The sequence below is a fragment of the Abramis brama genome, assembly GCF_963993115.1.
Source record: "Abramis brama genome assembly, chromosome: 7".
Taxonomy (NCBI): Eukaryota; Metazoa; Chordata; class Actinopteri; order Cypriniformes; family Leuciscidae; genus Abramis; species Abramis brama.
The window spans coordinates 23,374,135-23,396,754 of NC_139969.1; the positions used below are offsets into that span (position 1 = coordinate 23,374,135).

The following is a 22,620-nucleotide window of genomic DNA, read 5'->3' on the forward strand; positions in this document are numbered from 1 at the left end:
TCTGGACGATCCTCTTGTTTGTTAACATTCTTAAGTCTGAATCAGGCTTGAATTTGTTTGAAATTGACGCCATCCTTAATATTTACATATGAGCAGATGAAACTCGTGGTTATGGTAAGGGGCGGGACATTTCCCGAACACGCGCTAAGCGGTGCCAATCTGGGCCAGCTAACCAATCACAGCACATATCGTATTTCGGAAGGAGGGGCTTCATCGAAATCGTGCTGTGCTATCGAAAGGTGCTGTAATAATATAAAATATGTGAAAAATAATGTTTTTTGAACAATCAAACATGAAAGCATATTCTAGTCCCCCCCAAAAAAAAAAAAATCAAGACTTTGTAAAAAGGCATAATAGGACCCCTTTAATATTTAGACCACTTCTATTGTTGATTACTATCAGGATGTGTAGAGAGAATTATTTATTTTTTTATTGCCTACCCTAGCTTTAAATTGATCAAAACTGAAAAGTCAGTACAGACTTTTACATTGTTACAAAAAGTCCTATTTCAAATAAGTGCTGTTCCAGAATCCCAAAAAATCCACAGAAAAATGAGGCAGAGGCTATACACTAAGTGAACATCGCAGTATTTTCTTTGCAGTAAGTGTAAATAGTTGTTAGATGCTATTTAAACCTTAGTTTATTGTAGAACATTTTAAATAATATGCAATAATAACAACATACAGAGTGTAAATAATTATATTGCCTTATTGGGACAGTAAAGCCTTCCCTACACCTACACCTACCCGATAAACACATTATTCCTACTATTAAATACCTGTTAGATACTTTATTTCTACTTTTCTATTATTTTCTTAATTTTTATTTAAAACAATTGCCTTTCTGATATTATATGCGATTGGGAAAAGGGAGAAGAATGAGTTCAGATTCAAACTCCACCACCTACCATACTCTCCACACCACTGCTCCTGTTAAAAGATGGGTTTCTTTAGTAATTTTGTCCCAACCAGTTAGTGTTAGTGTAGACACTCCAAAAATATCAAGAGCACAACTGTTTTCAGTATTGATTGAACAGCAAATCAGCATATTAGAATGATTTCTGAAGGATCATGTGACACTGAAGACTGGAGTAATGATGCTGAAATCCATCACAGGATATCACAGCCATCACAGGAATAAATTACCTTTTAAGATATATTAAAATAGAAAACAGTTTTTTAAAATTGCAACAATATATAATATTTCACAATATTTACTGTTTTTCCCCCACAGAATTCACAATTTAATGCAGCCTTGATGAGCATAACAGATCATTTCTTTTAAAAACGTTTAAAAAATCGTACCGACATCAAACTTTTGAACAGTAGTGTATACTATCAAAGTAACATGCTTTAAACTTCTGATCAGTACTCTACCATGTTACTAGCACAATAATTTAATTGTATGTGATAAATTAAGTTGTACATGATATGTTGCCAAAAATGCACCAAAATGTAGTAATTTGTGGACTGATAACATCTTTTGTTGAAGGTGTGCTTTCTTATTTTTAAGTTGATAGCCAGGCCAAGCAAGAGCATGGACAAAAGCTGGATTGATTTTATCAGATGTAATTAGCCTAGCAGGCTTTGCTAGTCCTGCTGGAAGTAATCATTAGCTCCTTGCTAGCTACATCTTTAAGAAACATATGTTCTCTGTTTTAATCCCTGAGCTGTAAACTATGACTCTTAAAGATGACCCAAGGAGCTTTTCACGAGCCTGCACGCTTCTTAGTATACTTGGATGATACCCATGATTTTGGCTAAGACCATGCTGATTTATCAGAAGAAGTTTGTTTTAAATTATATGTCAAGGTTATTCCAAAACAGGGCATGCTCAGCTGTTTTTAATTAAATGAGCTGATGGGAACGTGGTTCTCTTACATCTGAATTTTTCACCGTAGAGTTCCCTTATTTTTTACAGTTTGTTAACTTATTAGCAATGACAGATGTTATACATCACATCGAATATCTTTCATTCCCCAGTTCAAACCTTGAAATTGGTGTTTGAAACAGTCAGCCAGGTCTATGATTTCCATCCTGTCGATACTTTTCTCCCTAGACATTACACATAGGCTCTTACTAAGCTCAAAATAGTTTTGAATTCCTCTATGAAAGACTGTGAAAGTAAAAACGTACGTCAGGCCAGTGGAATTCACTCTCCTTGACTATGGGATTGAAGGGAGTGCAGACTGACTCCCCTAAGGAGGAGTAGTCTTCATTAGATTAGAAAATTGTTCTATACAATGTTGGGAAATGGTCAGTGGTAGACATTTTATTAGCTTCATATTCATATATCAGTCAGCATATGTAAACAAATGAAGGAACACTTTGTGCTGTGGTTGAATAATGCCCTACTGAGTGCATATCAGGTCCATCACACTGTTTTAAGGCAAAGTTTCTCAAGTTTCTCAGCATTTATATCCATATATATCATATCCATGTACAAATATAATTTTTTAATGATACAGCTAATTGCATACTTTACTAATGAAATGTTCTTTTCTAGTTTTCTGCTCTTTGTTTTAAATCGTGCCACTGATGGTGCAAATGGTACAGCCGAATCTGTTGAGACAGTTGTACCGTCGCATGGCATATATGGTCGTACCACATGTTTGTGATTATTGCTGTTGCGGTTGCCACCATGATGACGTGGCACGTGGGCCACAAATATCGCAGCCCATTTGTTATGTAGCTCTAGGTGGTAGTATATAGACTACCTGATACATGAAAGGGATGGTCACAGTAACAAACAAGTGGTGTTTAATCACACGTGGTAACAACTATTAAGGCTCTCTTGCACCCTAAAGTGCCTTTCTTGCTAACAGTGATCTGATATAGAGGGGTTTAAGTGTGGTTCCTCTTAGTCTTCTTTTCATGCAGAAATCTGATCTCAGCGTCTGAAGCGTGCTGGAGAGAGAGGCGTCCGGGTTGAGTTGAAGTTCACGGTGAGAGATATGTTTCCATGCTGTAGAGGTGTCTCGGGGTCACACACACACCCTCATTCTTGCATATATATTCATCTGTCTCTTTAATGTGGTTGCTTATATTGGTACACAATGACTGATACTGCAGATAATATCTTTCTATTTCATGAGGGACTGTTGATGCTAATATAAATATGAGGAGTTTGTTTTTCAATGTTTACATTAGATGTTTCAGTAAAACTTTCCTGATTTAGCTAGATCAAGTGTGCATTTAAATAAAAAAAGTGGATTTGTGGGAGTTCATGGAAAGAGCAAGATTCTAGTTAAGAGGAATAGATATATTAACTTTTATAGATATATTGCTTTGAAAATATTTAAGTGATCTGATATCTAATGAGTCGGTTTACAAATTGAAGGTTATTTGAGAATAAATTAGCATTCCTTTATTTAAGAAAAAGGCTTTACACTTTAATTTTCAAATAAGCGGAAAGTTTTAAGGCTATTAGAGTGAGGCATAAAACGGGTATAAAGTGACATGTCTTTTTTCTGCATTCCTTGCCAGGCAGCTTTATTGCTTTGTAGTTGGGCTTTATGTCAAAATCTGCACCCTGCTGAGAATGAATTTTGTGAAAAGCCTGCAGAATAGTACACTAGATAGATTACAGTGTGAGTGAAACAAATGTGACTAGTTAAACAAATATTAATGCGTACAATGGAAATATCAGGGAATTTTATTTCCAGGTGATTTTTTTGTTTAATTCATTTCTATGGCCTGGACAATTTGTGGACATGAGAATTTAATGTTAAGCTCTATTCATTTTCTATGAAAGCAATCTATATGAAATGATTTTAAAAATCCTTATCCACTCTTCATGAATGACTACAAAGGTTATGGAAAATACATAAATTCATTGGCCAAAAGAAATGGGAACACTGAAAATGGATTAGCTGAGCACGATAGGTGGGTGTGACCGTCAGATCAAGCGGATCTTTCATTACAGACATGAAAAATAATAATCAGACATCTGAGGTAGTCTGTGGCCAACAGTTTCACACAGCTGTTGCTTGGTCAGTTCAGGTCCCGCTTTGCTTTTGATTTCCTGTCTTTGCTCTAGAGGTACTGAGTGCCTGATTTGAACCGAGTAGAGCATTTCAGCTTGCACTTCTTCTGTGAGACTCCAGTTCAAGTTCAAGTTTTATTATCTGAGCTCTGGACGGCCTGGTCTGGACTAATTTTCTTTGGCATGACACGGAGTGGGTGTTGGAGAGAAGTCGTTGGTAAGGAGGTATGCGGTGCAACACGATAGGATTTGTGAGGTTCCACCCGGAAGATGGCCTTCATAAGTGTGTGCTGAATAATACGCCTCATTTAGACTTTGAGCGCTGGTGGGAAAGAGATGTAACAGTCTTTAGAACTCATCTGCGGCTCTTCCAAGAGAAGGCCAGTCAGATTTACGAGTCCAGAGCTGGATTAATGGCATGGATAAAACAAGATCTGAGAGAGATGTTGCTTAGCTGCTTATATATCTTCACGTTTTTGTGACTTCATTATCCTGCAAAATCCATTGTGTTATGAACTTGGGAAAAAAACTGTGTAAAAACTCTGAAAGGCCACATTATTTTGGCGCCGTCACACAAATCATTACAGTGCGACCTGCATTAAAGGGGTCCTTTTACTTTTTCAACTTTTGTTAATTTGTAATGTTACTCCAGTCTTCAGTGTCACATGATCCTTCAGTAATCATTATAATATGATGATTTGGTGGTGGGTATATTAAGGGACCGTTCGGTATTTATGGAAGGGGCCACCGGAGGAAAATAGGGGAGGGTCATGTCTTTTTATTCTTTGTTGAGGGGAGGGTCATCCAACTTTTTTTAGTATTGGGGGAGGGTCACCCAACTTTTGTGAAAACAGCAACATTTCAAAGTGGCTTGTTTGGTGCATATTTTTTTACATGTAGCTCCATGTAGCTCTCGCGATCTCGGCCCCCCATCGCTATCAGATGCGTCTGACCCAACAAAAATCCAGTTGGGCGCTGTTTGACAGTGCGCGCGCACTTCACGCGCTCAGAAAAAGTGCATCATGTCAGAACAGAACGCCAATGAAATGTTTACCCGGCAAAGCTTTAAAGCACGAGCAAATAATGAACTTTTATGATTGCGAATAAGTGCAGTGTCATGTGAGTGTAACTCTACCGCTGCATTAACATGTGATGTGAATGTACATCGAGTTTTACAGTATTGGGACTGAGGTGCCAGAACTGCAGCTGATAGAATGTGCGCTGTTGCACGATACTATCATATTTTAGTTTCCATTCTTATTTTGTTTTCACAATAATGTTAGTGAGTAAATCTACTAAAATTACCACCATAACAGTGGAGTGTGATGTGTAAGATGTAGGGCTACCACATCTTTAAATTACTATTAGTATTATTTGAAGTTAACATAAAAAATACGTAGACCTACACCAAAAAAAGTTGAGGATAAATTCCAGCGTTATGGACGTGACATTTGCAGTCAAAACTTGAAATATAAATTCTCAGAAAATGCATTTAACCCTTGTATGGTGTTCGGGTCTGTTGGACCCGTTTTCATTTTTTATCAAAAGAAAAATGATACAATTAATTATTTTTTCAAACTGAGACTCATTGGCCTTGGCTCATTTTCTGTGAGGAATATATATCAGAACACATTTTCAATGAAAACACACTGTATACCCCCCCTACACATTTATATTACACACAGGATGTTCGGGTCCACTGGACCCGGGGCTAATAAAAGTGTAGAAATTGTAGGTCCTGTGTACCTTTACTCTGTCCTCCTCCTGTCAGGGCCTGCTGTTAGTGTGTGTATGTTCTTGTATATGGTTTATGAGGACACAAATGTGTATAATGACATGGGTATTACAACGTAAACATGGTTTATGACGACATCTGTGTCTTCATACTAAAACATACTAAATGGTGTTTTTTGAAATTCAAAAAATGCCAAAAGTTTTCTGTGATTGGTAGGTTTAGGGGTAGGGTTAGTGTAGGGGGATAGATTATACAGTTTGTACATTAGAAAAACCATTATGCCTATGGAGAGTGACCGTACACCACATATCCAAGTGAGTGTGTGTGTGTTTTGTGTGTGTCTGTGTGTGTGTTGTGGGTGTGTGTGTATGTGTGTGCATGAGTGTGTGTGTGCGTGCGTGTGAGAGAGAGATTGTGTGTAAGTGTGAAAGAGTGCAAGAGTGAGTTTTGTGTTTCTACTCCTGCCATTCCCACACGAGGTTGCAATTCTTAAATGTGATCTAACAAAGGTAAAGAGAAAATATTAACCATATATGCTGTTTATATTGCTTGTAATTGGGATGAAGTAAACATCTGTTGAGTATTTTAACATAACATTTTTGATTGTGTTGAATTAAAAACCCAAAAATGCAGCGGGTCCACCAGACCCACGAACACTGGCTGAGTAACAAAAATATGAACACCACACAAGGGTTAATACCAATATATTGAAACGTCTGTTTATATCATACTGCCTTAATAAAGGAGTCAAGACATTAGAAAAATATCAGTCTACACATGCGTTTTATATTTAATATGAGGGAAATACACATGACGTGACACAAAAAATCTTTAACTTTTAGGTGGCCAAATATTTTTTAGTAATTCTATGAATTACACTGCGCAAACCAAAAGTAGGCTAATATAGCCTACCCACCGGATGAAGAAGGGTCGGCCTCCACAGAACATAAAATATTATTTTTATTTTATTTTTCGTGTTCGCATTTATGAGGAAAAAAAAAACAATGTTATGGTTGTTCTCCATTACGGACATGGCCGTTCTGAGAGCGACTTTAAAACTTTCACAGAGACCTCAAACAGAAAGCACAAAGCCTTTCTTTAAAGTGAATTTCGTTTTTTTATTAATTGTATCTTAATTTTAATCAATGTTTCATCAACAAATTGCCTGGATTCAATAAATAAGAAGTAAATATAGTAGAAAATAGATAATCATGACACGGAGGCGCCGGCGAGTGAACTAGACTTGTCTCATAAATGAACCGAAACTCAGCGTAAGGTAGCCTACTTGCCTCACAGACCTGATAAATATATAGAAAGCTTGAAATGTCTACTTTTAAACAGAACAATTGAAAACGAGAGAAAACAGACTGATCTCTGCTTATGTAATCCGTATGTAGCTAATGTGCATTTCTCTCTGGCGCGTTCTGCGAAGATTGCGAGTCAGCATCGACAGCGGTCGACACAGAAAACACTTGTTTAATTAAAATGTCTCCTTGCTATATTTGACATATTAATAATAATTACTTTTGCCGGTTCTTTGTGACAGCTTAGATGCTTTATTGGCAGCGCCACCCACATGTTGAACGCGTCACACCGGCATCAGCACCAAAAACAAGATTTTTTTTCAAATCTAAAATCAAAAATCGTGATACGAACCGAATCGTAGGTTTGGTCTATCGTTACAGCCCTAGTAAGATGAGAAAGCAGGAGTTTATGGTTATAAAAAAAAACAATGGCTATCTGAACATCTTTGCCAAACGCAAACCAGAAGTAATCAATAAATTATCGGGGAGGGTCATGCCTTTTTTCACAATCATTTTGGAGGGTCATAGAAAAATTTATTGCTGGCGAAGGGAGGGTCATGTATTTTTTGACTACAGATCTCAAAACTCCTCCGGTGGCCCCTTAAATAAAAAACGAACAGTCCCTAATGATTTAAGATTTGTGTGCTGGGTATATTATTGCTTATTAGAGTATGCTGCCATTGAAGTCTGACTCTGTAGCCTTTGTGTCGTGAAGCTCACTAGTTTTAAATTAGAACCAATATCTAAGACAATAGTTATATTTTATATGGACTATAAAAAAAAATATTTCTCCATTTGGCAATTTTCCAGTAAAGTAACAGTCATGTTGAAAGCTGCTCAGCAGCAAAGGGAAGTGATTTGTTTTTCAAGGGAAATGTCCCGCAGGTGCCTGTCTTTACAACCTTTCCCAACACAAGGTTTGCCTTTTTAACAAAACAATATGGATGGATTCGGACTGCTGTTCCGTTTTAACCTCTAGTCTGGATGTTTCAGGTGAAAGAGTTTCCCTGAGTGTCATGACAAACCTCTGTGGTCATGAGCAGAAAACAGGTTGGGAGAGTTAAGAGGGACCTGCAGCAGGAGAGCCGGGCCTGATTTATCCCTGGACTTGGGTTTTAGGTTGTAGGTATATTTTCTTTGTTTGCCTGTTTTGAGTGCTGCTGAAGAGATTCAACAGTAGAAGTTTAAGAGAAGAAATTCATTTGATGTCCAAAGACACTTGGCAGAGCACTGCATTTAAAGATTCCCATACTCAACCACACTGTTTTTCTTTCCACAGAGCTTAAGTTTTTGCAAGTCTGTGAGAGGTTTGGTAATGGCACTGCTGCAGGTTTTCAAAGCTTCAGTCATTCTCCTACTGCTATTTTCCTCCATACAGTGCATTAATAATACAAAGGCAGGGATGTGCACATTGTATTTCTGAATTCTAGAACCATAATATCTTGAAAACTAAAGTGCCAATAGGCATGTACACATGTTAAAATTCAGGCTGATATGATATGCAAGAAGACCTCATGCCAAGCCTAAAATCAGTTAAGAACGTGTTGGAAGATTCTGGGCCAGCTACTTTAAACTCTTGTAAGCTCTTCAAAAGTCTTGAGCTTTCATGCCAAATGACAGGATGATTACAGCGACCGCAGTGCACCCCTGATTAGTGAGATGTAGTTATGTGAGGGCAGAGTGGAGAGGAGAGGAGAGGGATGCTTCTCTTATGTGGAGAAAGAGTAAACAAGACCCCTGCTGGACCAGTTGATGGTGTGGTGCTTTAGTGTGGCATTTATGTAGATACTCAGTCTGCCATCTTTTACTTCAAAACCACCATTATGGAGGTAGGTGTGGTAGTTTGACTACTGTGCTCTAAAAAAGTCTATCATCTTTTTAATAAGCTTATAAAGTCTTGTGAAATTGTCATTTCCAGTAAAAATGGAAGAAAGGAGTATCATCGACATTTGTCATTCTGTGTCGCTGGCGTGTATGTTTGTGGAGAGCACAATGTCTCCTCTTGGAGTACAGAGACCTTTGTCTCTCACGGTTGTTTCCTATAATGGGGAACAGTAGGGAGAACAGGAAGTCAGTAGGCAGTTATTTCCATTGTGCCCCAACTACCCTGGTGAGGTCATTGCTTCCTTTTAGGAGGCCAGGAGCTGCTTTATAAGAAGCTTACTCGCCAGTATGAATGTGAAATAATATTGGAATAATTTTATATGGACTTTTTGGTTGGTTGGGGAATAAAAATGTGAACAAAATAAATTTAGTTATGAATGAAAATGTGATTCTAATATTTGACAATTATTGCCATTGACCATTTAAAAAGCATGGGTTAGCAACTCTGGCCCTCGAGATCCATTTTCCTGCAGAGTTTAGCTCTGACCCTAATCAAACACACCTGAACAAACTTCAAGTCTTCAGGGTTACTTGAAAGCTAAATGCAGATGAGTTTGATCAAGGTTGGAGCTAAACTAAAATAGATCTTGAGGGCCAGAGTTGCCCAACCCTGACTGGCCAGGGATAGTCCACCCAAAAATGAAAATTCTGTCGTCATTTACTCACCCTCATGTCGTCCAAAACCTCTATGATTTTCTTTCATTTGTGGAACGCAAAATAAGATACTTTTAAAACTTTTTTTTATGTCCATGCAATGAAAGTCAATGGGGTCTGATTTTTTTCATTTTGGGTGAAACTATCCCTTTCCATTCACATATATGGAATAATGGAAGACAGATAATAATATTTCATCCAGACTATGAAAGAGGACAGGAACTCTGTAGAACTACTCCAGTCTTTTTTTGGATTAACAGTATGTTTCGATTTAGCCTTGAAATGTACGGCTCAGTCTGCAGATTAGCTATTTCAGGTTTTGGAGATTAGACCAGCTAATAAGAATCTGTGAATAATGAGCTTTGAGGCCAAATGCTTTGGCTGCTTTACATGTATAAGGCGGAGGGATCATTCACGTCCAGCTCTGACAGCCACTATGAGATTTGGTTGCATAGTGGGCCATCCAATCAAAATTCAGTATAGTTTCTAATATTCTAGTTAATCTGTTAATCCACTGCCATAAAACACCCATTTAAAGATGTATTTGTCTGTGATCTTATGAAACAAAAAAATCATTGTCTTCATTCGCTTTGCTGTGCACACAGTTTCTTGTATTTAATTTTCTCTGCACGTCATCTGCTAATGTAGAAATTTGTGTGCAGGCAGAGTGTACATGTGGTTAATTTGTGTAAGGGGGCCCAGGCCAGGACGAGGGTGATCAGGCTTCAGAATGTTTCTCCAGATCCTCTCTGCTTTATGCATCACCAGCCTGGCTTTCCAAACTGAGGAGGGGAGAGAATGAGAACAGGGCAGACTGGTTAGGAACATGAAATGCCTTTCCTTCTGCTCCTTTACTGTGGCAAAGCCCTGGTTTGAACACCAGATGTTTGAATATTTCCTTTATGATGTTTTTGATTAAATAGGATGAATCCTGCGCCCATAAGGAGGAATATTTCTAGAACAATATTTATGGTGACACAGTTACTTCACTTCCTTTTAATATGATAATTAGAGAGTGAAAACATCAAAGAGACGCAATGGTTTGACTTTTCCGTATACTGTTATGAATAAATGCACGGAATAAAATAAACAAACAAAGTGCAAATTGTATGCTTATGCCGGAACTGAACGTGTTTTTCTGCACCTATTGCTTTGATACTTGATACTGCTTAAGATGGTGAACTTTTGAACAACTTTTGAACAGTGCAAATAATTTAGCTCCTACGTTTTTTCCACCATTTCCACCATGCATTTTTTAAATATGCAGGATAATGCAGAACACATATGAATTGTTAATTAATATACAAGTTAATGTCAGAATAAAGTGGGATAACGTGAGTGATTATTCCGTGTGTTTGCTGGTAGTGAGCACAGCTGCTCTTTAACGCAGAAACTCTTGCAGAGCCCCAGAATCTCGCATGAGAAGCTCCGAAGGCATTTTAATCAAAACAAGATGCCCCTCTAGAAGCTGGAAGGGGCACAGCTGAGACATATGCAGGACCAGCGTCTGTCAGGAACTGTGGTTAGACTGACAGATGAGCCAAGCGCAGGGAGTGCCAGGTCTGTCAACAACCTCTGATAGAGCTGAACGACTCAAATGCTGCCGCTGCAGATGGAAAGATCCGGCTCTGCTGTCATGTACCCTAGTACTTTAACATTTATGATTATTTCATTTCTTGGCTTGACGTTTGTGCTTAATAGTTCTGACACTTATGAAAGCAAGTTTTGCTGAATCAAAGTCCAGCAGCTACAGTCTCTGGCCCCCGACACCACAATGTTACAAGTTCCCCTCACATTCGCGATGTGAGATCAGATTACTGTCTGCTGCCAGAGGTCACGCTCTGTGTCCAATTGAAAGGTACATGTCTGAAGACATCACATTTTGTTTCTTTTAACTAAAACAATGAACTAATGGTGAGATTGGAGACCTGAGGTCGTGAGACTGAATTTGTAAGCAGAGTACAGAGTGGTGAATTGCGGAATTATTGAATTACGACTGTGTCTGAAAACTTGTTGCCTCACTGCTCTACAAGCCAATGACTTCACAAGCAGCATTTGCACACAAAGGTACCTTCTAAACTGATTTCCAACAGGCTTCTGATGCAGCATAATGGATCTACAACTAAATAGAGAGAGCTTTGATGATTATAATGTTAATATTTAATCACCACAATACTAATTTCACTTTAAATTATGTCGAAAGTTGAAAAAAGTGAGCAAAAACCTACATTATACACAAACTGAACACCAACTGTCGGAATTGGACACACAGTATAATGAGCGATGCAGTGAAGTATTGCTTCGGCAGTGATACAACTTAAAAAATTGATCAGATGAAGGTATCTCAGTAGACAGGATCTGACACAATCATTAAATTCAGACATGGCTTGTTGCCTTCCTACCTCCGTATGCTCCCTGCAGGAGGATTTTTAAGCTTTCGGACACAGCCCAAAATTCAAAGATATTAATCACAGGTTATGCATTCTGTTTTCCACCCAGGTCCACAAAAGTTAATTTCTCAAATATGATAAAATATATAAACTCTAATAATAGAAGCTTATAATAAGGCAAATAAGCCTTCAAACTTCAGGGGTTTTAAAACATAACATTTTTAAAATAAAGGTTTGCCTTTGCCAAACTTTTTTTGTTGAACAGATCTGTGTTTCTCTCACCAGTGAGAGGAAAACTGAAAACCTCAAGTGAACCGATCGCAGGATGCTTTGAACTTGGTGGGGAAATTGCTGTTGCTCCCATACAGTATACTTGGCTATCAGGTAGCCTTTTTTTATTTTATTTTTTTATAAATGGGGTAGAAAGAAAATAGCTTCAATGTATTGTGAATGTGATGGATTATACAACAACATATCTGCAACTTTGACTGATGTGGTGTTATGCAGGTTTGAAATCTGCCTTGCATGTTCAACACAACTGCCAGAGCTGAATTTTTTAGTTTTGGCTAGTGGTGATTCCCCTGATAGTGGCCTGTGTGGAGCTGTGCAGTCATCTGTGCATGAGTAAACAACATGAGTGAGTGGGTCTGACCTCCCGTTCACCCTCATTCCAGACCCTTTGGAGTCTGCTCAAAACATGGAATCTGGCCTTAACTCCAAACATCTCATTTTCATCCTTCAAAAGGTAGAAGATTCCAACTGAGATTATGGTAAAGGGTCCTGTCTTAAGATAACCAATCTGCATTAGGCATATTTGTAAGCAATTACCCCTGGAACTCTCCTGAGATGAAACAGGACTTTTGTTGTCAAATTTGTAACCGTGATTCCCTCCCAACCACTCCTTTTCTGTGCAAAAGACTGTGAGAACATAGCATATCTATCAGATTTGATTATTCCAATCAGACTATGAAGTATGTATGAATAAAGGTCTTAAAGTTCAACAAGCAGGAAGCTTTCGTATAGAGGAACAACTAATCAATCCCAGAGCTGACAGCTGTGCAATTAATAATGATTGTACGGGCCACATGAGCAGCGTCGTCTCGGATTATAGAGGTGTGTAGGAAAACATTCCCGGCTGACGTTGTTCAGAGGTCATTGAGTGACGGGATGCTGAACAGCTGGAGGAGTGATGAGTCTGAGAGTTCCCAGCAGGCTTTGCTTAAGTGAGCTACAGGGTAAAATGACATTCCTCACATTCCCGTCTGTTGATTTTTGGTATTTAAAAACCTTTACCTACACCTCGGTGCCAGGCTATGGGAAGACTAGACAGCTCAAACTCATATTGAAGATTTGCTCTTAATATTTTGCTTAAATGAATTGCATGCTTTGTGGCAGAGCTTTGGCACAGTGTTGCTGAATGGATTGCAAAATTACTGTGTTTGGTTAATGTTTGAAAACAATTTTACAATTTTTATTTTTATTACTTACTTATTACTAAGAAAGTGCTTGGTAATATAAGGTAACTACATGGGTTAAGGTTCTACACAAATTTCTACATTAGCAGATGACGTGTGTAGGTTCAGGGTTAGTACCTAGTTATTACCCAGTTATTGCAATTACTATAAGTATATAGTGTACAGTCAAACCAAAATTATTCAGACACCATATATCATTTTTGATTTTTTTTTTGTAGTGGGTGCAGGACACTATAGTTCATTTATGTAAGTTAGGATAGCAAGGTGTCTGAATACATTTTGGTTTGACTGTAGGCTACATGGGGAACAGGACTGTAAAAAAAGTGCTAACGAAATTGCTTGCGTTATTTGAATGTTGCAGCTGCAATTTGGATTCCTGATGGTTCAGTCTCATCTCCCATTCCCTTTAAAAGCCAGTTGCACTCGCACCATGGCGGATTCGCTATTTACATGGCGGAATTTGCAAACGGAAAAACGGATCTGCTCGTGCGCGAGGTTTAAGCAAACGCGGGTTGTGGACACACTTATAGGCGCATATTACTAATGCGCTCTTTAAATAACAAAAAAAAAATTGTGCAGTCTATTTCAGTTGCCTCAAAATATCAACGCGCCAACAATGCGCCTGAACACACCTCGTTTTCAGACCAGCACATCCATGGGCGTACAAATGGGCGCAAATGCATTTGCTATTTAAACAACTTAGCCTACAGCGCAGGACGTGAAAATGATAACTGCGTTGGGCTGAAACTAGCAAAACTAGCAAAAAACATTTGCCTGTCGCCACATAGCGCTGGGTGTGATAGGACCCCTTAAATATGGGTGTAAATAGAGATAACTGGGCTTAAATGGAGGTTTGAAATTATATTTACACATTGTCCTCTTTGTTAAGTTGTTTTCAGCCCCTCAGAGTGCATGGGTGAACATGATCAAGATCAAACTACCTCAAATTTAATCCTATCCTGTTTTAAATATAAAGCAGCGAAGATTTTTAAATATATTTTTATGGGTGAATTATGGGTGAATACATTTTTGGGTGAATTATCTCTTTTGTGATGGTTTATTTTTAATTAATAATTGAAAGTCAATATCAAAATCACCAGGCCAAGCAATTTTGGTGTGCCATTTCACAACAGCTTAACACTTATCCCAACTCCCTGTTGTTATTTTTTTTAAATAGATTAAAAAGAGATGCTGGGAAAGTAAACTGTGCTACTTTGGTTGCAAACAAGCCTCAAACAGTGTTTTTCTTTGTTGTTGCTTTAAAACACTAGATGCTTTATTTTTGTCTGCTTTTTAAAAAAAACCTTTGTCAAAGTGAGCATTAGTCAGTGGATTAAATGGCTAGTTGGCATCTTGTCTCTGGAGTAGTTTTATGTCTGAGAACCTCATTGCACCTGCCTGGAATACCAATCCATAGTCTAGTATTCACCATAGACAGACTTTAACTCTCGGATGAAAAGAGGAAGAAGGCCTCCCCTTAACAATTCAAACAAACGTCACAGATTTATTTCACATTTTCAAGGTTCGACTACCAATGGTTTGTAGGAAAAACTGTTTAAGTTCTACATTGACATTAATAACGTTTTAGCTTCAAGTTTCATGTTTTCACCTCATTTTCATTAGATTGCAACCAGAACAGGCATGCAACAGTCTTAAAATAAATACAATAATGAGATACAATTCGTGGCTTGAGGTAATTATGGCTTCTGTGGCATTATATGTGGTTTTGGGTTAAATTTGGCAAAGGTATTTCTTTAAACCAGAAGTTTTGGGGGATTTACAAGAAAATAACTGGAGCAAATAAAACTTGGAGGCTTGGAGAAAAAACAAAATAGACTTTTTTTCCTATATTGCAAACATTACTGAAAAACGTTCAGATTCTTTAAGGCTAAACAATATATATTCTAGAAGGTCCTTAAGAAGCAGTCTGAAAATGCAAAAGTGCCAGAAGCAGGTTTCTCCATATGTTTGTGGTCATTTGATTGGTACAGTGCTACTCTTGTGGAGGTTTCACAGATGAACCATCCATTGATTTAACACTAATGGAGGATTAGTAGATTTTTAATCCTCTTCTTAACAGCCTGACACACTTTAGTATCAGTGCAACTGCTCTATAGCCCTCAGACCGATGAGCTTTAAGCTGCTGAAATCCCACGCTTGAGTAATGCATTAATGTGTGAAACAGACACTGGCACCCTGATTACAGCTGCTGCTTTAATGTTTAGTCAATCTGTCAAAGAGAAAAATCTGTATGTGAGTGTATAAACTGTTAACTCAGGAAACATTATTTTAGCCACCTGTTGAGTTCTTACAATAAGCAACTTTACACTTCTAGCATTTAGCAAGATAAATTAAGCAAGATGTTCCTGGTGGTTAAAACCCGCAAACTTTCAGATTTATGCACTCCAATATTCTTTCACACATTCATAGCAAGCAGCATCTGAAATCACATACTTCCTTACTATATAGTACGCGAAAAATAGTATGAGACAAAAGAAGTATGTCCAAATTCACAGTACACATAAAAGAGTAAGCAAAAAGTACCCGAATGAGAGTGAGATTCTGAAGTATGCATACGATGGACACTTTACCATCCCATGAGGCCACGGGAGAGGATTTATGAATGGCTGACCCTGGTAGGTCACATAATAATGGCAGCATGGTGGATGTAGTATGTCCGAATCACATTCATACTACACACATTCATACTATATACAACGTTTAGCGGTCGTGAAGTAATAACTTATTCAAAATAAGTGCTTTTTCGGATGCATCCTTAGACACTGACTTTGTGAAAGAACAGATGGTCAAATGTCCTTGATGCTCATTGGATTATTCTCAAATTATATGATCAACAGGTGTGTGGAGTTAATGCAGCTCAAATGCCGCTGTCATTAAAGCAAAAGGGGGAATTCTAAAAAATTCATTCCTCAATTCAACTTTTCACTCAAATTGTCATGCTGATAATACTATTACAGCAGATCCAGGTCGAAACCAAGTTGGCCAGTTGATAATTTGTCTGATTAACCAGTTTGGACCTGCTAATGTCTATAAAAAACTATGTCAAATCAGCTTTAAGCTTGATTTTCTAGCAAGGTTGCTATTAGTGTTTTGAAAATGACCACCATGACCATGGAGCTCCTCCTACTGTTTGTTCAACTAGGAGCTAATGCTTTGTATTAGCTGTGCAAAGCAGTGTAATTCAGCTGGTAGTGAGGGTGGGGATCTATCGTGTGAGTCAGGGCTCAGGGCCATGCAGCCTTCACGGCCACTTCCAATTCTTTGTCTCTAGTGGTGACATTAAAATGTAATTGGCTTCTGCTTCTTCTGCCAACTGTAGTGGCTCCCCATAACATTATGGGACTTTGGCTGCTCTGAGGACTAAGTTTGTGAATGTGGTGGCTGTAGCAATTCAATCAAAGCTAAATGTCTCACTATATGCTCCCTTCTGGCAATTTGAGTTGTGTGGGGGTTTTGTCCTTACTGCTTTCTATTTCTTAGAGCATTTTGTATTTACTTTTTCATTAATTATAGGGGTTGGAACCAACAGCCTGTTATGAATAAGATCCGTTTTTTAAAAATTTAACTACCATTAAATTTTACTACCGATACTGGTTCTTGCACATGCATTTTTATTTATTTTTCTAAATGAAATGTGTTACCACATTTTTTTTGTTTAATATATAGTTAAGGCCAAGTATTTTAGAGATTTACGCATGTAAACAAAGCTTTGGCAAGAATTGTTTTAAATTTAACTTTTAAGAAATATTTATATTTATATTATATTTAACTTATTGAAATTACACTCGCTAATAATAAATATTATATTATATTATATTATATTATATTATATTATATTATATTATATTATATTATATTATATTATATTAAAATATTCAATTATATTATATTATATTATATTATATTATATTATATTATATTATATTATATAAAAGAAAATTATGATATATATAATAAATTGGCAATAGAATCACACTTTTTTCCAAATATTTGATCAGAACAGAAGCTTGTTAAATGTGTCGATCAATGGACTTAAATATCTTGTGCTGTTATAGAGATATGATCTTCATAAAGGCAGTGCTTGAAGACTGAGCTTGCTTGCTTTCAGATTCTTGTGAATGGAGGCTTATCCGTCATATATGGGATATGATTATGAGCTGCTGTTTCCCATTATTCAACACAGTGCACTGTGAAACTGTAGGAGACAAAAACATCTGTCAAAGGGAACAATGGAGTCATCATGCCCATAAATTAATGGAAATAACAGAGTTATGGCTTGAGTTTTGCTGAACAATACATATTGCAGTTAAGCTGCTCGCAGTTTAATCAAATGGAATAATAAAAGCTTGGTAACCCTTGATCCTCATCCAATCATTACTTCCCTGATGGTTCAGGAAAAAGTAAATAAGGCCTGATGCATTATATCTGGGGTTTCAGGCATGACCTGGGCCAGATCATACAGTGGAGGAAATTCATGGGAGATTAGTCTGTGAATATGGCTTTTGCAGGCTGCATGTACAATACATGCTAGATCTCAACAACCCTGCCAGAGAGGCATTTTTTCTTAAGCTATGAAACACTTTCTACCTCAGTCAACATTGTGGGATGGAGCCAAGTGCTTTGCATGTGCAGAAAGACAATGCATTAACTGAGGAAATGATTTGAAAAGGAAAGACTGCTATTTGTTTACATTATTTCAACAACTTGTCTTTGTTACATAATGATGTTCTCAGAGTGGTTTGAGTGCAATATCATAGTGTGTTCTTGTCTTTCTCTCTCTGCCTTTCCTCTTCATTTTTCTATTTCCCTTCTTCCCAGATTCGGACCTCAGTATGCGAACAGTGAGTACGCCAAGTCCAGCTCTGATATTGCCACCTCGTTCATCTTCAGCTGTACTTAATGGCTCCTCTACATCCTCTTCCACATTCGGCACGGAAACCATCGCCATGGTCCACACGCCGCCCACTTCCCTCACCCATCCTCAGAGGGGCCTGCGGCAACCGAGAGACCAGCAGGGGGCGCCCATCGACATCCTCCCTGACCATGCTTTCCTACAGATCTTCACCCACCTGCCCACCAACCAGCTGTGCCGGTGCGCCCGCGTGTGCCGTCGCTGGTACAACTTGGCCTGGGACCCCCGCTTGTGGAGGACTATTCGTCTGACCGGAGACGTGCTACACGTGGAGCGCGCGCTTCGGGTTCTTACTCGCAGACTGTGCCAGGACACCCCCAATGTGTGTCTGACCCTGGAGGCGGTGGTGGTCAGTGGCTGTCGGAGGCTGACTGATCGAGGACTGTACACGGTGGCACAGTGCTGTCCAGAACTCCGTCGCTTAGAGGTGGCCGGCTGTTATAACGTGTCCAACGAGGCCGTGTTTGAGGTGGTGTCACGCTGTCCCAACCTGGAACACCTGGATGTTTCAGGTAATTTGTTTTTTGAGTGATGATGTTTGGTTTTATTACTAGTATTTATCTCTCCTAAACAGGTGCTGCCCACACTGAATGCAGTCAGAAGATATTTAATGTTTAATGTACAGTTATAGCAGGATTTTAGACCAATGCGATTTGACATTGAGTGGGGTTACCCAGCTACAAAAACAGAAACAAAGCTACCATCCAAATGGTTAGGACAAAAACTCAGATTTACAGCATTGTTACATTCAGCTTGGTTAGGAAAGTGTAAAAGTCACAATAGTGATGAACTTAATTATTGGAAATAATGCCCTGTTGGTAATATAAGAAATGTTTTAATTTTATTTATGATTTATTTATAATGTAATTGCTATTTTACATATTTTAATTTTTAATTGTTTCAAATGGTTTTGCTTCAGAATCAGGACTTTATTTTGGACATCAATTGGCATCCCAACACAGCACCAAAATTGTTATGTTGTACATCATGTTAATTTACATCACGCAATATTACATAAACTACATGCTGTATGCAAAATGATTCAAATTATTCATGACCTAGACTGAATTTAGAAAATTGACTAATTTTGGTTTCTAAATGTGTCTTTAATTTCAGTGGTCTCATGGTCTTGGCTGCCACATATCAAATTCAGCTTTGATTTTCCCCTGCTGTCCACAATCCTATCAGAATAGTCCTGTGAAATTTGGCACAAAAAGAGTATTTGAGTATTGACTTGACACAATTATATTCAATTTGACATTCTCAAACTAACATGCCAGTAAAGTAGCTGTGTTGGTCTACAGACTCTCTAAAAACCCAGAAGGATTTGTATTCAGCTATATAAATGACTTACTGACTCAGAGCCAGACAGCCTGTGCTTCACCTGCTTTGTTGTCCAGCACAGAAGACAGTTTTACTCACAGAGATTACTGAAATGTCCAGAACTTCCTCTTGGAAAAGCTGGAAAAGGTATTAATAGCTCTGGCATTCTGTCTTTGCTCTCTATACTTCCCAAAAGAAACATAAGCCCAAGCAGAACCAGGACCTCTGACTTTAAGGTGCTTTGGGAAAATCTGCTACCCCAATTTAGAGAATCAATCATCAACTATTTTGTATAAAATAAATGGCTATTAAGGTAGATTATTAAATGTTCATATAAGAGCCTTTATATGAATCTTTGTCCATTTCTCCAGTTTGTTTTCAGTATTGTGTTCTCAGTACATGTTATTAATGGCTTTACCTGGCAACATTTTAACCGGATTTCCTTTGTTTTCTTGCAAGTATTACGTTTCATAAAGGACTATATAGAGGTTTACAATGTAGGATTCAGTGAATATGTCAGAAAATACTCCTCCTCCTCCTCATGTCCTCAAGTCCCTTCCCTGGTGTTTTATTTCCAACTTCCTGCACTGCACTTCCTGTTCAAGCACGTTGTTGTTTTCCCTGTGTGAGCGCAGGGGTCCGGCTGGAGTCCCTCTGCCGATGGACTCGAGCGTTGCATTCTCACTGTGCTCCTAAAGGACACATGGGGAGATCCCATCCCCCACTCCTCCTGATATGACTCAGTTCAGATGTCTCTGCAAGGTTTCAATCAAACCCTCTGCTGCCATTTTCATATTCTTCAGATATTCTGCCATAACCTTCAGCTTTAGTTCTACTGTCTGAGGTCTGATGTTGGAGTTTCACAAGTTAAATCAGATGACTAGACAGCAGAGGAGATACATTTCTTAGATGGAATGTTTTACATCAAGGCTTTCTGTGATTCCTGTAAAAAACAGATCTAAAACCAAACATTTGGTATTTCTTTTCATGTGCATCTGACAAGATGAAAATGTCTGTCTTTTGGGGGTAAAAATCATCACATGCACATGGTTCTAAAGAGATATGTTTTCTTTTTCTGTAATGGTCAAAACAGTCTCCAAAGCTCATTTTTCTTAAAATACTTTCTCCTATGGCAGCTTAATATGCAGAGACAGCTATAAGTAAAGAAACATTTGGTTCTCAAAAAATAAAGCAAAAATATGGGTGTTCCAGAAAGAATATATATTAGTGAATATCTCCTCGCAAAATACTTCAAGCACATAGATTGTGATATTAAAAAGCCTTTTTATTGTAGACAGACCTAGACTATCCTAAAATTTTAATATGTACTAATTCTTAAATGCAGACAACTCATATTTTATGATAATATGAATAATATATAGTAATTGTATAAAAATATAATTAATATTTATCATTATTATTGTTATTATTACCAAACAGTAAAATTAGCATGAGAGCACAATTCCAAAAAGGCGCAATTAAATTTGAGAAATACAGCAATAGGAAAGATTACAAAATTGAATAATGACTAAAATTTCACACAAATTCTGTTTCCAACACAAAGCTATCATATGAAATTTGAAACAAAAACAGAAATGTATATTGCTGTTTTGTCCTTTCTGGAATGAAAAATAAAATAAATAAATAAAAATCAGTAACTGATCTAAGACATTACTTGATCAAAATCTTCCATTCCCCTTAACTCAAATCTCATTTTAAAGGGGTGGTATAATGCCCTTTTCACAAGATGTAAAATAAGTCTTTGATGTCCCCAGAGTGTGTATGTGAAGTTTTAGCTCAAAATACCCCAGATGAGGGTGAGCAAAAACGCACCGTTTTGTGTGTGTCCCTTTAAATGCAAATTGACTAGCGCAAACCTTAGTAAATCACCTTGCATGATTCATTTAAATACTCTCCTCCCATACATTTTGCGTCTGAAAGGGACAAATGCAAGTGACAAAAGTCAGTTGCAAAAATAACCCTGTCCACGCCTTTTCAGCGCACTTTTTTCACTGCGTGTCTTTATGGCGCTTTTCCACTGCATGGTACGGCTCGTTTCGGCTCGATACGGTTTGACTCGGCGCGGAACGGTTCGGCTCGCTTCGCTTTTCCACTGCGTGGTACGACTCGACTCGGTACGGTTCGCTTTAGCTCGGTTGCTTTTCCACTGCAGTTAGTACCGCTTCAAAGTGGGTGGGACTGATCGTTATAGTTGCCGTCTCTACTGCCATGATATCATCATATTAAATGCAAATTTTTCATTCCGTGTTTCCCCATCCACTCCTCGGCAACCAACGAGAGGAACGTCTGCACCACGTCCACTGACCACGATTCAGCCATTTCTTTTTTTGAAGTTTATACTTTTTTTTTTAAAGCAAATACTTTTAAAACAGGCGCTACAGCGTGGCTGTTGTCTACTGGCTATTTAAATCTAGCGGGTTTAGTGTCTCGTGTCGTAAATACAATGGTAGTGATGATTCTGTCTGACCAATCAGTGATCTGCAGTGTTTTCATGTCACATTTTAGTATCGGTACGGTACGCTTGGAACCTCAACAGAGGTGGTACCATTTAAAGCGAGCCGAAGCGAGCCGTACCGTACCGTACCGTACCATGCAGTGGAAATGCGCCATAAGTGAGCCGTACCGAACCGAGCCGTACCGTACCATGCAGTGGAAAAGCGCCAAAGCGTGCCGTACCGAACCGAGCCGTACCGTACCATGCAGTGGAAAAGCGCCATTAGTAAACCCTGACAGTAGCTGTTAGTAAATCTGGCCCTTCGGTGACACCAGAACCACAGAAATTACACACTTCATCTTTAAATACAGGTTTTGGTCAAATGTTTCATATCAGGTTCTGAATTCTTACATATTGTGTGTGCAAATGAAGTCTGCTTTGTATTACACTGTTCATATTCTTTACTGTCTTTGTCCTCTGCAG

The 22,620-nt window shown here is 38.2% G+C and overlaps 1 protein-coding gene across 1 annotated transcript in view; it reads left to right on the plus strand.

Annotated features, from left to right (window-relative positions):
* The window catches only part of fbxl7 (F-box and leucine-rich repeat protein 7), a 31,435-nt gene that overhangs the window by 7,512 nt on the left and 1,303 nt on the right, over nucleotides 1-22,620 (plus strand). The window contains exon 3 of the mRNA XM_084118786.1: nucleotides 18,266-18,871. Coding sequence (XP_083974912.1) covers nucleotides 18,266-18,871 — 606 coding nt within the window. The remainder of the gene's footprint in view (nucleotides 1-18,265; nucleotides 18,872-22,620) is intronic.